Here is a 17,212-nt window from a genome sequence, read left to right as displayed (position 1 = left end):
CGGACCAACTTGTCACACCTCCACGGCTTGCAGGCAGGCCTCCAGCCACCTCCTCTCCACCTGCTACCACCGCTTCGCTGTCGTCATCCTCCTCCTCCTCCTTGGCTGGTGCCGCGATCTCCTCTCCAGCTACACAGCCCCAGCACCCCAGGGCCTATGCTGCATGCCAGGTACGACGGTGTCACGCAGTGTTAGACATGTCTTGCCTGAAAGCGGAGAGTCACACTGGAGCAGCTCTCCTGGCTGCTCTTAACAAACAGGTGGAGCAATGGCTGACCCCGCACAAGCTTGATATCGGCAACGTGGTGTGTGACAACGGCAGCAATCTCATTGCTGCGTTGAATTTGGGAAAGCTGACATACATACCCTGCATGGCACATGTGCTGAATCTGGTCGTGCAAAGATTTGTGTCCAAGTACCCAGGCTTAGAGGACGTCCTGAAGCAGGCCAGGAAGTTGTGTGGGCATTTCAGGCGCTCTTACAAGGCCATGGCACGCTTTCAGCGTAGAAACAACTTGCCGGTGAGACGCCTGATTTGCGATAGCCCGACTCGCTGGAATTCCACCCTGCTGATGTTCTCTCGCCTGCTAGACCAGGAGAAAGCCGTCACCCAGTACCTGTATCATTACAGTACAAGGACACAATCTGGGAGGATGTGGATGTTGTGGCCAACAACTGGACACTGATGCGAAATGCATGCAGGGTCATGGAGCCCTTTGAGGAGGTGACCAAACTGGTGAGTCGCGATGAGGGCACCATCAGCGACTTGATCCCCTATGCCTACTTCCTGGAGCGTGCCGTGCGTAGAGTGGTGGATACAGCTGTGGAGGAGCGTGAACAAGAAGAGTTACGGCAGCAGGAGTCATGGGAGCCATTTACACACGAACCTGATGTTCCCACAACACCTGCGGCAGCACAGAGGGGGGAGGAGGAGGAGGAAGAAGAGGAGTCGTGTGGGGAAGGAGAGGAGTCAGACTCTGATGATGGTGATGATGAGGAAGGTGTTTCTGTGGAGGAGGATGAGGCGGCGGAAGAAGAACAACCGCGGCAGCCGTCACAGGGGGCTTCTGCTGCTCCACGTTCCCGTGGTATTGTTCGTGGCTGGGGGGAGGAAGAGGAGTTGCATCCCGTCACTGAGGAAGAGCAAGAGGAGATGGAGAGTACGTCTGCATCCAGCTTTGTGCAGATGTCCTCTTTCATGTTGTCCAGCCTGTTGAGGGACCCCCGTATCAAAAAACTCAAGACGAATGACCTGTACTGGGTGGCCACGCTACTAGATCCTCAGTACAGGCACAAAGTGGTGGACCTGTTACCAACTCAACACAAGGCGGAAAGGATGCAGCACTTGCAGAACAAGCTGTCGATGATGCTTTACAATGCGTTTAAGGGTGATGTGGCTGCACAACGCAATCAAGGTACCACTGGCAGTAACCCTCCTCCTCCCAAGTCCACGCAGGCAAGGCCAGGACACTCCAGCGATCTCAGGGTGATGTCGGACATGCAGACGTTCTTTAGTCCAACTCCTCGCCATAGTCCTTCCGGACCCACCCTCCACCAACGCCTGGACCGGCAGGTAGCCGACTACCTGGCCTTGAGTGTGGATGTAGACTCTGCGAAAAGCGACGATGAACCCTTGGACTACTGGTTGCGCAGGCTTGACCTGTGGCCAGAGCTGTCCCAATTTGCCATACAACTTCTCTCTTGCCCTGCCGCAAGCGTCCTGTCAGAAAGGACCTTCAGTGCAGCTGGAGGCATGGTTACTGAGAAGAGAAGTCGCCTAAGTCACGACAGTGTTCAGTACCTGACCTTTATCAAAATGAATGAGGAATGGATCATGGAGGGCTACTGCACGACCGAAGACTAAGTCAGTCCCCACACACAGCATCTCTGCCTGAAGGCCACTTGACTGCCTTCTCCGCCACCACCAACAGGGTCCAGGACTCTAGGCGGATTCCTGAATTTTTAAGGCCGCTGCTAGCAGCGGCCGCTACACAAATTTTTCTGGTGCGTGTACATGCCTGCCTAATTTTTCTGGCTGCACTGCGGGCGGCTGCAACAAAAATACAAAAGGCATGTACATGTGCCCATTCCCCTTCGTGATCATTACCTTGCTGTGGTGAAGGGGCTTGCGCATTACAATGAAGCAATGACCGCCGGCTATTTGAGTGTCTCGGGTGGGGGTGGCACATAAAAGATAATAAGGTCGTTGCTTCATTGTGGTCAGACCACATTTGATCAGCTGGACAGTCACTGTTGTTCTATCATTGAGCTACCACAGCCCGGCGACCATATGGGCTTGAAAAACGCCACCTCCTACACTCTGGCCACGGTGCGCACCAGTCCAGCACAGCCGTCACTACGCAAACAGCTGTTTGCGGTGCATTACAAAGTGAGTTTGGTGTGTCAGTGTGAAGCAGAACTCTAATTACACTCCCTAATTGATGTATACCCATGCAAGATGTTTGAAAGCACTTTAGGCCTGCAATTTAGCATTCAATGTGATTTCTGCCCTTAAAACGCTGCTTTGCGTCAAATCCAGATTTTTCCCCGGGACTTTGGGCATGTATCCCACTCTGCTATGCCCAGTGGCGTAGCTAAGGAGCTGTGGGCCCCGATGCAAGTTTTACATGGGGCCCCCCAAGCACTCTATACATAACAATTGATACGGCGCACCAAAACCTGCCAATGGCAACTACAGTGTCAGAGGTGCAAGAAGGGGATGGGAAACAGTTTGTTAATGATTACCAATATTAAAAGTATCTATAGAAGTGATTATTTTTAGCACAGTACCAATAGGGAGCTAATACTGTAATTGTGGGAGGGCCCCTCGGGGCCCCTCTGGCCCAAGGGCCCCGATGCGGTCGCTACCTCTGCACCCCCTATTGCTACACCCCTGGCTATGCCCCCCTCCAGGTGTTAGACCCCTTGAAACATCTTTTGTGGCCAGCATAATTCGCATAATTCGCATCCCCATTGAAGTCTATTGCGGTTCGCATCCCCATTGAAGTCTATTGCTGTGGGTGATCTGGGGCAGAGGGGGGAATCAGTGTGCTTGGGTGCGACATAGGGTGGCTGCAGCCTGCCCTGGTGGTCCCTCGGACATTGGGACCACCAGGGCAGGAGGCAGCCTGTATAATACACTTTGTAAACATTACAAAGTGTATTATACACTTTGTATGCGGCGATCCGAGTGCTAGTAAGTAACCCGCCGGCACTTCCGAACGGCCGGCGGGTTACAGCGCGAGGTGGGCGGAGCCAGTCCCCGGCGGCTGATAGCGTCACGAATGACGCGATCGCGCCGCCCATGCCCCTACAAGGACCGCCGCCATTTGTCAATACGGCGGTCCTTCCGGGGTCCACTTCCCGGCCGCCAATTGTCTACACGGCGGTCGGGAAGTGGTTAAAGCAGACATATCAGCTGGACTTTATTTTATCCACAGATCTATTTTTTTTTTTTTTTTTTAATGAAGTATATGAATCCCTAGTGCTTATTCTTGCATAGATAATTCAGTCAAGTGGGCTCCTTTAGACTGAAATCCCCACCGTAGTTCTTGTGTTTCCGGCCTGTATGACTCTCCAACCAACAAAGGGTTAATCCAGTAAGCCAATATTTGATCTGTGTGTGCAGTAGCACCATAGATCACCATGTCTGCTGCACCACCCAATAACTGTTGGACTACAGTTTATTCACTGTGAGAAAAAAACAAGCAGAAGGGCGACGCATGCTGCTTCATTCCCCTCCGCCCCTCGTCTAGCCAACAGCGCATGCTCAGATCTCAAACAGCAACAATGTTCAGCAGAGGTGGGTGGGGCTACGCAACACCCTGCGTGTGTGCTGGTCATCTTACTACACATAGCGGCATATGAAGGTGTGGATATGCTGAACTGTGCAGTGACGCTACTAGCACACAAATGGGTTGCCGCATAGCCTTCTACACCCATATTGACCAAAGCTCCCAGATGTCCCAATTTCAAACTGACACATCCCATGCCATCAAGCAGTATAACAGCAGTATACTGCCATGCCATCTACAGGCCAGAAGTATGAACACCACACCTTGCATACTACAAAGAGTTCATAAGCAAAGAATGAAGTTCATTAGTCATTTCGATTGTCATTAGTAGAATTGAAAATATTGATTTAAAGAATGGGAATAATGTTTAAAGTCAATAAAACATGGTGAACCAGAACTCATTGGCGTGTGTAAGGGGTTACACTGGTCCAAAAAAGCCCCCTTACTAAAATGCCATGGAAAACAAAAGTTTGTTAAAACAGAAAGTATTTGCGATGATTCAGGTTGGAGTGAGCTCCGAGATGTCTCCCAGTGCATCACTGCTAAAAAATGCAAATCAACCATTGTCGTCCCTAGAAGCTAAACCCACCTCCAGATCTGCTGGAATGCAATGGTGTGTCAGCTTGTTAATTGTACAGAGCCACAATAATCCAACATGTATATACAGACTGTTTTGGATTGATCCTCATCAGTGCATCATTGCATTCCAGCGGATCTGGAGGTGTGTTTAGCTTCTAGGGACGATAATGGTTGATTTGCATTTTTCAGCAGTGATGCACCAGGAGACATGTCGGAGCTCACTCCAACGTGAATTATCGCAAATACTTTCTATTTTAAGAAAGAAAACTTTTGTTTTCCATAGCATTTTAGTAAGGGGGCTTTTTGGACCATTGTAGCCCCTTACACACTCCAATGAGTTCTGGTTCACCATGAGCTTGCTGGTTAGTCTGTACCACTGGGTGTTTCCATTCCTACTTCATAGAGCCACATTAATCCATGCCATGCACTGACGAGGAGCAATCAATCTGAAACAGTTTGTATGCATGTTGGATTATTGTGGCTCTGTACAATTAACAAGCTGGCACATCATTGCATTCTAGCAGATCTGGAGCTAGCCCCACCTGGACAAAATGGGCGTGGCCACAAATCAGAATGTGGTCATGGTCATAGGTGGAGTTAAACGTTGTTTAGATAGATATATGTGCCCCCTTACCCCATTCAGATAGCCAGATGTGTCCCCTTTAAAAAGCCAAATGTGTGCCCCTTTAGTTAGCCAGATGTGCCCCCCTTCACCCTGTTTAGATAGCCATATGTGCCCCCTGAAGATAGCCCGATTCTGCTTCTGTTAACGCTTTTGCAGAGGGAGGGAGAGAAGCAGGGGCACTTTGGGCAGCCAGCAAGCCACCTCTCTATATGACTATTTAGGAATTAAGCTCTTGCCCAACATAGAAGAGCTATTTAAGCCTAACTTTGGATCTCGGACTGGAGAGTGTAGAAACTCTCCGGAAAATTGGGAAAGGAACTATTTTAATATATTAGGCAGAATCTCGATTATGAAGATGATGATCTTGCCCAAACTGCTCTTTAGGTTGCAAAAAAGGGTAGTGCTGTACAAGTATAGTAGAAGAAAATCCACTCACCAGGATTCGTGGAAAGAAGTGACTTAAAGGACTTCCGAGGCCAAAATCCGGCCCCCAAATGTAAAAAAAGTTATCTACCTGTATGACTTTCTAAGGCACGGAGGACGCCGTCCGCGCCCTCCGTGCCGTTCCGCCGGGTCCCCGCCTCTCAATACGACCCCGAATGGCTCCCGACCCCACGGCCAGGGTCGGGCTCTGCTGCCTGTATAAAGATGGCCGCCGACCCTGGCCGCGGCTGCGCACTCCGCATGGCCGCTACTGCGGCTGCGCAGCACTAGGGCCAACCCCCCGATCCACGCTACAGGAAACAGCCTGTTGCGTGGATCGGGGGTTGGCCCTAGTGCTGCGCAGCCGCAGTAGCGGCCATGCGGAGTGCGCAGCCGCGGCCAGGGTCGGCGGCCATCTTTATACAGGCAGCAGAGCCCGACCCTGGCCGTGGGGTCGGGAGCCATTCGGGGTCGTATTGAGAGGCGGGCACCCGGCGGAACGGCACGAAGGGCGTGGACGGCGTCCTCCGTGCCTTAGAAAGTCATACAGGTAGATAACTTTTTTTACATTTTGGGGCCGGATTTTGGCCTCGGAAGTCCTTTAACGTGGTCCCGTTGACGAGATGAGGGGGCACCACACTATGAAGGTGTAAGTGAAGGGCGGAGCAAGCTGCAGGTGTCCGGGACGCCCGGGGTATGGAAAAAAGAGATAGAGCGGCACTGTGCCCATAAAAACACGCCTCTTTCATCCATCTAGCCTGCCCTTGTATCCTATTACCATATCTCCTTTTTTTGTTTCTCAGATCTGAGAGGCAAACAAGGAGGATATACAATACAAGGGCGGGCCAGATGGGTGAAAGAGGCGTGTTTGTGCTACCACTCTGATAGTCTTGGAGACAGGGATAGCTGACCAATCCAAGCAGGCTTTGTATACAACAACCAGCCAATCGCTGGTAAGGTACATCACTTGCCGTGATTGGCTGATTTTTGTATACTGGGTACCACATACAGTACAGCACAGTCTCTGTACCTGTTTATACGGTATAGTATCAGTACATACAGTACAGTATACAAATGTCCAACAGTCAAGAGGGGTAGTCTTATATAAAGAGTATAACCCAAAATGTATATTTTACCTGGAAAAGTTGTGGATCATCTTATACAGTAATTTTATATGTAAAGGTAAGAGAGCAAGAATTGCCCATAGTGAAGCAGAGGAAGCCTTTTCTCTACCCACAGCACAAACAGAGCAGCTTGAGGTATGCTAAAGCACATATGGAGAAGCCAGCTTCATTTTGGAATAAGGTGCTGTGGACTGCTGAAACTAAAATTGAGTTATTTGGGCAGGGACTGGGAATCTCCCTCAACTACAGTATTAGCTCTCTATTGGTCCTGTGATCATAATAATTACTTCCATAGATACTTTGAATAGTGGTGATCATAAACCAATTGCTCCCCATCCCCTTCTTGCACCTCTGACACTGTAGTTGCCATTGACTGGTTTTGGTGCGCTGTATTAATTGTTATGTATAGAGTGCTTGGGGGGCCCCAATGTAAAACTTGCATCGGGGCCCACAGCTCCTTAGCTACGCCACTGACTTTACACAAGGAGATGCTGTATGCAGAGGAAGCCTTTTCTATGCCCACAGCACAAACAGAGCCTCTTGTGGAATGCTAAAGCACATTTGGGCAAGCCAGATTCATTTTGGAACAAGGTGCTGTGGACTGCTGAAACAAAAAAATGAGTTATTTGGGCATAACAAGGGGCATTACGCATGTAGGAAAAACAACACAGCATTTCAAGAAAAACACCTGCTACCTACAGTAAAATATGGTGGTGGTTCCATCATGCTGTTGGGCTGTGTGGCCAGTGCAGGGACTGCGAATCTTATCAAGTTGAAGGACGCATGGATTCCACTCAGTATCAGCAGATTCTGGAGACCAATGTCTAGGAATCAGTGACATAGCTGAAGACAATGACCCTAAGCCAGTGGCATACCTAGGACGTTTAACACCCGGTGCTGGTTATTATAAGACACCCCCCCCCACCACCCCCACCACCCAACTCCCCCTCCCCCCCCAAAAAAGGAGCGAGTGTGGCATACTAAGCGCGCCACGGTGGGTAATGCCAGGTATAAACAATTGATTAACACTGCGCCACAGTTCCCCGCAAATTGTATCACCAAAATAACAGTTCCTGGGCTCGCTGCAGATAGTCCAATCAATGGGTAATAAGTTCAAAAGTTGCTGCTGCGCTCTCCAGACCTGCAAAAGATAAATCTCCACATAGGACAATATCGTTCAGTTTATATGGATCCCCACTCCATTTATTCCCCGTGACTCTCGTGACGTGCTCTCCCAATTAATACCTTATCCCCCCTTCGCTAGGATGCTCACCAGATTCTGACCACCCCAGCGTTCAGGTGGATCTTGCACAATATATTTACATTCACTTCACTGGTTTCTGTAAAGAGGAAAGATCTCCACATAGGGTAATACAGTTCATTCACAGAATATTCCAAACACTGATTCCACCATGTGTTACTCAAAATCACCCTGTGATTGTGTCAATCCAACGTGCTGCAAATCACACTGCTCACCAGATGCAGCCCACCTCTGATCCTAGGTGGAAATCACGCTTTATGTTATTGCCAGAAAAGCTACACACTCCGGGCGGTATTGTGCGTCTGACGTCGCATGTTAGGAAGAGAGCGCACGGACCGGCCGGTCAGCATAGAAGCGCACGGACTGACACCCTGCGACCTGGAGAGGAGGCGGAATGGGAGAGCGCGGCATCCAAACGCACCCGGACACCAGACGGAATCCAGACGGATGGGCATTAGCAGATGCTGATGTATGATATGCGCAGAACGCACATGGAGGCGTAAGTGATTCTGAATCTTTGCGCAGTGCAATAGTGGTTACTGTGTTACGCTATGTTGGTTCTTCTTGTTTTTATATTTTTTTATATTGAGCAATTTTAAAAGTGGAATTAAAGCAAGACCTTGAGAAGGCCTGTTCAAAGGATTTAGGAGTGTGTAGCTTTTCTGGCAATAACATAAAGCGTGATTTCCACCTAGGATCAGAGGTGGGCTGCATCTGGTGAGCAGTGTGATTTGCAGCACGTTGGATTGACACAATCACAGGGTGATTTTGAGTAACACATGGTGGAATCAGTGTTTGGAATATTCTGTGAATGAACTGTATTACCCTATGTGGAGATCTTTCCTCTTTACAGAAACCAGTGAAGTGAATGTAAATATATTGTGCAAGATCCACCTGAACGCTGGGGTGGTCAAAATCTGGTGAGCATCCTAGCGAAGGGGGGATAAGGTATTAATTGGGAGAGCACGTCACGAGAGTCACGGGGAATAAATGGAGTGGGGATCCATATAAACTGAACGATATTGCCCTATGTGGAGATTTATCTTTTGCAGGTCTGGAGAGCGCAGCAGCAACTTTTGAACTTAATGCCAGGTATAGGTGCTCCCTGTAAAGTAAAGTGGGCAGCATTTCACCAGAAATTATTCGTAAAGTGGGCTGCAGTTCACCAGAAAATAATCGTAAAGAGAGCAACATTTTGCCATAAAATAATCGTAAAGAGAGCAGCATTTCGCCATAAAATAATCGTAAAGAGAGCAGCATTTCACCAGAAATCGTAAAGTGGGTAGCATTTCACCAGCAAATAATTGTTATGTGGGCAGCATTCACCAGAAAATAATCGTTATGTGCGCAGCATTCACCAGAAAATAATTGTTATGTGCACAGCATTCACCAGAAAATAATCGTTATGTGCGCATCATTCACCAGAAAATAATCGTTATGTACGGAGCATTCACCAGAAAATAATCGTAATGTGGGCAACAGTCACCAGAAAATAATCGTTATGTGCGCAGCATTCTCCAGAAAATAATCGTTATGTGGGCAACAGTAACCAGAAAATAATCGCTATGTGCGCAGCATTCACCAGAAAATAATCGTTATGTGCGCAGCATTCACCAGAAAGTAATCATTATGTGCGCAGCATTCACCAGAAAATAATGGCTATGTGCGCAGCATTCACCAGAAAATAATCATTATGTGTGCAGCCTTCACCAGAAAATAATCATTATGCAGGGAGCATTTACCAGAAAATAATCGTTATGTGCGCAGCATTCACCAGAAAATAATCGTTATGTGCGCAGCATTCACCAGAAAATAATCGCTATGTACTGAGCATTCACCAGAAAATAATCGTTGTGGGCAACAGTCACCAGAAAATAATCGTTATGTGCGCAGCATTCAACAAAAAATAATCGTTATGTGGGCAACAGTCGCAAGAAAATCCTGTAAAAAAATAAATTCACTCACCTGGCCGGCCTCACATGCGCAGCTCCCTGATGATCCTCCAGCGACGATCCTCCTGCAGCCAATGTAAATCTCCCGTGCAGACAGGCAGAGTGCAGGGCTACAGGAAAATGGCGCCCGAAGCCCTGTATGGCAGCCATCTTCCTGTAGCCCTGCTCTGCCTTCGGGAGGCAGTCCCCACAGTGGGCTGCAGGGAGATGAACCGGGCGCGGGCAGCGGCAGGGGAGAGAGGCAGAAGGAGGGGACCCAGGTAAGGGAGGGGGGGGGGAATCTGTCCCCCCTCCCCGCCGCTGTCCCCACTCCCCACCCCTCCTTCTAGCGCTGCTCTTCCCCTTCCATGGGGGGTCGTGGCGACACCCCCTTGGGTTTCAGTCACCCGGGACCCCCCTGCGCCCAATGGTAGGGACGCCACTGCCCTAAACACGGCTCAAAATTCACTAAGGCATTTATGCAAAGGAAGAAGTACAACATTCTAGAATGGCCATCTCAGTCCCCAGACATAAATATAATTGAAAATCTGCGGTGTGAGTTAACCACTTCCCGACCGCCGTATATACAATTGGCGGCCGGGAAGTGGACGCCGCAAGGACCGCCGTATTGACAAAATGTGGCGGTCCTTGTATGGGCATGGGCGGAGCGATCGCCTTTTTCCGTGACGCGATCCTCCGCCTCCGCCTGGCGCCGCTCACCCGCCGCAACATCCCGCCGGCCATACGGAAGCGCCGGCGGGATGTTAACCCGACGATCGCCGCATACAAAGTGTATAATACACTTTGTAATGTTTACAAAGTGTATTATACAGGCTGCCTCCTGCCCTGGTGGTCCCAATGTCCGAGGGACCACCAGGGCAGGCTGCAGCCACCCTAGTCTGCACCAAGCACACTGATTTCCCCCCCCCTGCCCCAGATCGCCCACAGCACCCAGCAGACCCCCCCCCGCCCACCCCCCAGACCCCTGTTTGCACCCAATCACCCCCCTAATCACCCATCAATCACTCCCTGTCACTATCTGTCAACGCAATTTTTTTTTATCCCCCCCCCTGCCCCCCGCTCCCTCCTGATCACCCCCCCACCCCTCAGATTCTCCCCAGACCCTCCCCCCAGACCCCCCCCCCATGTACTGTATGCATCTATCCCCCCTGATCACCTGTCAATCACCTGTCAATCACCCGTCAATCACCTGTCAATAACCCGTCAATCACCCCCTGTCACTGCCACCCATCAATCAGCCCCTAACCTGCCCCTTGCGGGCAATCTGATCACCCCCCCACACCAATAGATCGCCCGCAGATCCGACATCAGATCACCTCCCAAATCCATTGTTTACATCTATTCTCTCCTCTAAACACCCACTAATTACCCATCAATCACCCCCTATCACCACCTGTCACTTTTACCTATCAGATCAGACCCTAATCTGCCCCTTGCGGGCACCCAATCACCCGCCCACACGCTCAGATTGCCCTCTGACCCCCCCTTATCAATTCACCAGTGCATTAATTACATCTGTTCTTCCCTGTAATAACCCACTGATCACCTGTCAATCACCTGCCAATCACCTATCACCTATCAATCACCCCCTGTCACCCCCTGTCACTGCCACCCATCAATCAGCCTCTAACCTGCCCCTTGCGGGCAATCTGATCACCCACCCACACCATTAGATCGCCCGCAAACCCGCCGTCAGATTACCTCCCAAATGTATTGTTTACATCTGTTATCTTCTCTAAACACTCACTAATTACCCATCAATCACCCATCAATCACCCCCTATCACCAACCATCACTGTTACCTATCAGATCAGACCCTAATCTGCCCCTTGCGGGCACCCAATCACCCGCCCATACGCTCAGATTGCCCTCAGACCCCCCCCCCTTATCAATTCGCCAGTGCATTAATTACATCTGGCCTTCCCTGTAATAACCCACTGATCACCTGTCAATCACCTGCCAATCACCTATCACCCATCAATCACCCCCTGTCACTGCCACCCAACAATCAGCCCCTAACCTGCCCCTTGCGGGCAAACTGATCACCCACCCACACCAATAGATCGCCCGCAGATCCGACATCAGATCACCACCCAAGCGCAGTGTTTCCATCTATTCTCTCCTCTAAACACCCACTAATTACCCATCAATCACCCATCAATCACCCCCTATCACCACCTGTCACTGTTACCCATCAGATCAGACCCTAATCTGCCCCTTGCGGGCACCCAATCGCCCGCCTACACGCTCAGATTGCCCTCAGACCCCCCCTTATCAATTCGCCAGTGCAATATTTACATCTGTTCTCCCCTGTAATAACCCACTGATTACCTGTCAATCACCTATCAATCACCCATCAATCACCCCCTGTCACTGCCACCCATCAATCACCCCCTGTCACTGCCACCCATCAATCACCCGCTGTCACTGCCACCCATCAATCAGCCCCTAACCTGCCCCTTGCGGGCAATCTGATCACCCACCCACACCAATAGATCACCCGCAGATCCGACGTCCGATCACCTCCCAAGTGCAGTGTTTACATCTGTTCTCTACCCTAAACACCCACTAATTACCCATCAATCACCCCCTGTCACTGCTACCTATCAGATTAGACCCCTATCTGCCCCTAGGGCACTCAATCACCCGCCCACACCCTCAGAATGCCCTCAGACCCCAGCCCTGATCACCTCGCCAGTGCATTGCTTGCATCTATTCCCCCCTCTAATCACACCTTGAGACACCCATCAATCACCTCCTGTCACCCCCTAGCACACCTACCCATCAGATCAGGCCCCAATTTGCCCCGTGTGGGCTCCTGATCACTCGGCCAAACCCTCAGATCCCCCTCAGACCCCCTTCCGATCACCTCCCCAGTGCATTGATTGCATCTATTTTCCCCTCTAACCACCCCCTGAGACACCCATCAATCACCTCCTGTCACCCCCCTAGCACTCCTATCCATCAGATCAGGCCCAATACAACCTGTCATCTAAAAGGCCACCCTGCTTATGACCGGTTCCACAAAATTCGCCCCCTCATAGACCACCTGTCATCAAAATTTGCAGATGCTTATACCCCTGAACAGTCATTTTGAGACATTTGGTTTCCAGACTACTCACGGTTTTGGGCCTGTAAAATGCCAGGGCGGTATAGGAACCCCACAAGTGACCCCATTTTAGAAAAAAAGACACCCCAAGGTATTCTGTTAGGTGTATGACGAGTTCATAGAAGATTTTATTTTTTGTCAAAAGTTAGCGGAAATTGATTTTTATTGTTTTTTTTTCACAAAGTGTAATTTTTCACTAACTTGTGACAAAAAATAAAATCTTCTATGAACTCGTCATACACCTAATGGAATACCTTGGGGTGTCTTCTTTCTAAAATGGGGTCACTTGTGGGGTTCCTATACTGCCCTTACATTTTAGGGGCCCTAAACCACGAGGAATAGTCTAGAAAACAAATGCCTCAAAATGACCTGTGAATAGGACGTTGGGCCCCTTAGCGCACCTAGGCTGCAAAAAAGTGTCACACATGTGGTACCGCCGTACTCAGGAAAAGTAGTATAATGTATTTTGGGGTGTATTTTTACACATACCCATGCTGGGTGGGAGAAATTTCTATGTAAATGGACAATTGTGTGTAAAAAAATCAAACAATTGTCATTTACAGAGATATTTCTCCCACTTAGCATGGGTATGTGTAAAAATACACCCCAAAACGCATTATACTACTTCTCCTGAGTACGGCGGTACCACATGTGTGGCACTTTTTTTACACCCTAAGTACGCTAAGGGGCCAAAGTCCAATGAGTACCTTTAGGATTTCGCAGGTCATTTTGCGACATTTGGTTTCAAGACTACTCCTCACGGTTTAGGGCCCCTAAAATGCCAGGGCAGTATAGGAACCCCACAAATGACCCCATTCTAGAAAGAAGACACCCAAAGGTATTCCGTACGGAGTATGGTAAGTTCATAGAAGATTTTATTTTTTGTCACAAGTTAGCGGAAAATGACACTTTGTGAAAAAAAAACTATTAAAATCAATTTCCGCTAACTTGTGACAAAAAAATAAAAACTTCTATGAACTCACCATACTCCTAACGGAATACCTTGGGGTGTCTTCTTTCTAAAATGGGGTCATTCGTGGGGTTCCTATACTGCCCTGGCATTTTAGGGGCCCTAAACCGTGAGGAGTAGTCTTGAAAAAAAATGACCTGTGAAATCCTAAAGGTACTCATTGGACTTTGGGCCCCTTAGTGCAGTTAGGGTGCAAAAAAGTGCCACATATGTGGTATCGCCGTACTCGGGAGAAGTAGTATAATGTGTTTTGGGGTGTATTTTTACACATACCCATGCTGGGTGGGAGAAATACTTCTGTAAATGACAATCTTTTGATTTTTTTACACACAATTGTCCATTTACAGAGGTATTTCTCCCCCCCAGCATGGGTATGTGTAAAAATACACCCCAAAACACATTGTACTAATTCTCCCGAGTATGGCGATACCACATGTGTGGCACTTTTTTGCACCCTAACTGCGCTAAAGGGCCCAAAGTCCAATGAGTACCTTTAGGATTTCACAGGTCATTTTGAGAAATTTCGTTTCAAGACTACTCCTCACGGTTTAGGGCCCCTAAAATGCCAGGGCAGTATAGGAACCCCACAAATGACCCCATTTTAGAAAGAAGACACCCCAAGGTATTCCGTTAGTAGTATGGCGAGTTCATAGAAGATTTTATTTTTTGTCACAAGTTAGCGGAAATTGATTTTAATTGTGTTTTTTCACAAAGTGTCATTTTCCGCTAACTTTTGACAAAAAATAAAATCTTCTATGAACTCACCATACTCCTAACGCAATACCTTGGGCTTTGCTAGGTGACTTGCTGGGGATTTGCTGGGCAATTTGCTGGGGGCTTTGTTGGGCTGGGGGATTTACTAGGCTTTGCTTGGTTGTATGCTTTGCTGAGCTGGGACCAGGAGGCTCAGTTAGGCTGGGGGACTTGCTTTGCTGAGGGCCCTGCTTTGCTGGGCTGGGGCCCTGGGGCTTTGCTTGGCTGTAGATAGGTAGGTGCCTCCAGTGTAGGTTAGATAGGTATGTTTCCCCAGTATAGGTTATATAGGTAGCTTCCCCCAGTATAGGTTAGATAGGCAGCTTCCCCCTCATATAGGTTAGATAGGCAGCTTCCCCCAGTATACATTAGATAGCCAGAAGTCAGAAGCAGCCGCCGCCGGGAGCTCGTTATCTCTTCTTATACTAAACTCTAAAGAGTTAAATGTGACATCATCTGAGCAGGGATGGATCAATACCTCATCGCCTGCTATTGGCTGACAAGACCCCGTGATATTATGGCAAGCACAGTCTTTACTGCGCATGGCCTGGAAAATTCCATGTTCCAAGCATCGGTCACCTTGTTCTGAGGAGGCCATTGTTTACTGTACTTGTGAGAATATTTTCATAACAATTGCTCATGTTTATGTTGTTCGTCGCCAACTGGTCTGGCCTCTGCACTGGATATCTCTGATACAGCCTTGGGAGTTCCAGTACAATGTTCTCATGAAAATCAAAACTGTCTTTATTTATCTAAGAGAAGTTCTCCTTAAAGGGCGATTCTGCACATCAAGTCTTTTAACTAACTCAGTTAAAGTAACTGAGGCCTACGAATTCAAGCATATAATACTTAAATTCAGCATATAATACTTAAAAAACAGAATGTAATTAAGCAATGTATTACTAATTTTGGTAAATACAATACATGTTTTATTCATAACTTACTATTATTTGCAGTATATTGTTGCTGGATCTTTGACAATTGCAGCTCAGAGAAAGCCCAATGTCTGCTTGGTAAGTTCCTTTTTTTAAACCGTTATATTTAATTTATCACATATGGGGGCATCTTTACTGCTGGCAAGGTGCATCACTATGGGATGTTTGTTTTGTTGTGCAATGAACAGAAACAACACCTGGCCTCCCAGAATGCTCTGGGGCAGAAGGCTGTGTGGTCTCATAGCCTAGGCTAAGCATCACTAGGAGAGCGGGGTTACATATCAGGGCCTGAGCCCACTAATGCAGTTGTGTCTACTTCTGTCCGCTTTTCAGCATCTGTAACATTGATGTGTTGCTGAAATGCAGACACAACAAACAGAAATATTGACATAAAAATAGGTATCCATAGGTATCCTGAATAATGAATGAAATGATACTAGGGGCTCAATTCACAAAAGGGTGCTAATGCTAACTGAGGCGCCAGAGTAGAATAAAAATGTTTAAAAACCGTCTAAAAGAGGGGGATGTTCAGGTGGACTTACCTCCCTCAAAAATATAGAACTCAATTGAGTCACAATATATCAATACAAAAAAACGTTTTATTTAACTCCACTTAGTGCAACGCGTTTCGCAGGTGTGGTCCTGCTTCATCAGGCAAACAGGAGTATAACTCAATGGGTCTAGATGCAGAAGTGAGCGCCTCTGCACTTCTGCATGTAGACCCATTGAGTTATACTCCTGTTTGCCTGATGAAGCAGGACCACACCTGCGAAACGCGTTGCACTAAGTGGAGTTAAATAAAACGTTTTTTTGTATTGATATATTGTGACTCAATTGAGTTCTATATTTTTGAGGGAGGTAAGTCCACCTGAACATCCCCCTCTTTTAGACGGTTTTTAAACATTTTTATTCTACTCTGGCGCCTCTGTACACCAAGCCTTGCTGAAATCTTGATTCCACCCTCGGTGGAGGGGTGCTACCCCGTTTCCTATCTACAGAGAGCGACATCTTAATAACCTGAGTGGGGTCAGGTTCTAATACTCCCCACCTGCATTTGAAGTGGTTACCTATGGGTAACCCATGTTTGTGAGTATATCTTAATATTTTGCTTTAAACCACAACCAACTTAACAATACTACACCATATTGGGCTCTCGATTTCTCTTTGTTCTTCCAAGCACTAATGCTAACTGAGTTAGTACGCCTAAAAGCTTTGGGCGTGCTAACTAGGGTGCTAAGCAGTTAGCACACCCAAAGCTTTTATTGATCGCATGCAAAGTTTAGCAAAACGTTGCACCGGGTGCGAATAAACGTCGCCTAAAACCGCGTTTTGCGCGAACCGAACATCGCTAAACTTTGCGCGCTATGTTAGCACGGAAAACTTTGCGCGTCCTAAAGGGCTTTAGGCGTGTTGAGGGGCTTTTAGGCATGCTAATTAAGTTAGCACCCTTTTGTAAATCAAGCCTTATATGTCTTTACAGTTCCTCTTTCGGAAGCTTTTCACACTAAGCCAGACCTTGTACCTAACTTTAAACATTACCTAACAACTGTAAGTCATCCCTGAAACTAACCTATGACCTATTGTCATCGTAAAGCAACACAATATTATCACCTAACCCTACTAGTTAAACCTACACCAACTGTAACCTGAAATTAAAGGATTACTGTAGGGGGCAAAGGGGTAAAAA

General features: G+C 48.1%; 1 protein-coding gene across 1 annotated transcript in view; it reads left to right on the top strand.

Moving 5' to 3' along the window:
• Positions 1-17,212, top strand: part of LOC137536229 (membrane-spanning 4-domains subfamily A member 4D-like) — a 285,896-nt gene that overhangs the window by 201,467 nt on the left and 67,217 nt on the right. The window contains exon 4 of the mRNA XM_068258352.1: positions 15,547-15,603. Within this exon, the coding sequence (XP_068114453.1) occupies positions 15,547-15,603 (57 nt within the window). The remainder of the gene's footprint in view (positions 1-15,546; positions 15,604-17,212) is intronic.

The sequence above is a fragment of the Hyperolius riggenbachi genome, chromosome 10, assembly GCF_040937935.1.
Source record: "Hyperolius riggenbachi isolate aHypRig1 chromosome 10, aHypRig1.pri, whole genome shotgun sequence".
Taxonomy (NCBI): Eukaryota; Metazoa; Chordata; class Amphibia; order Anura; family Hyperoliidae; genus Hyperolius; species Hyperolius riggenbachi.
Note: the sequence above shows the minus strand (reverse complement) of the source record. Positions and strands in the feature narration are given on the sequence as shown.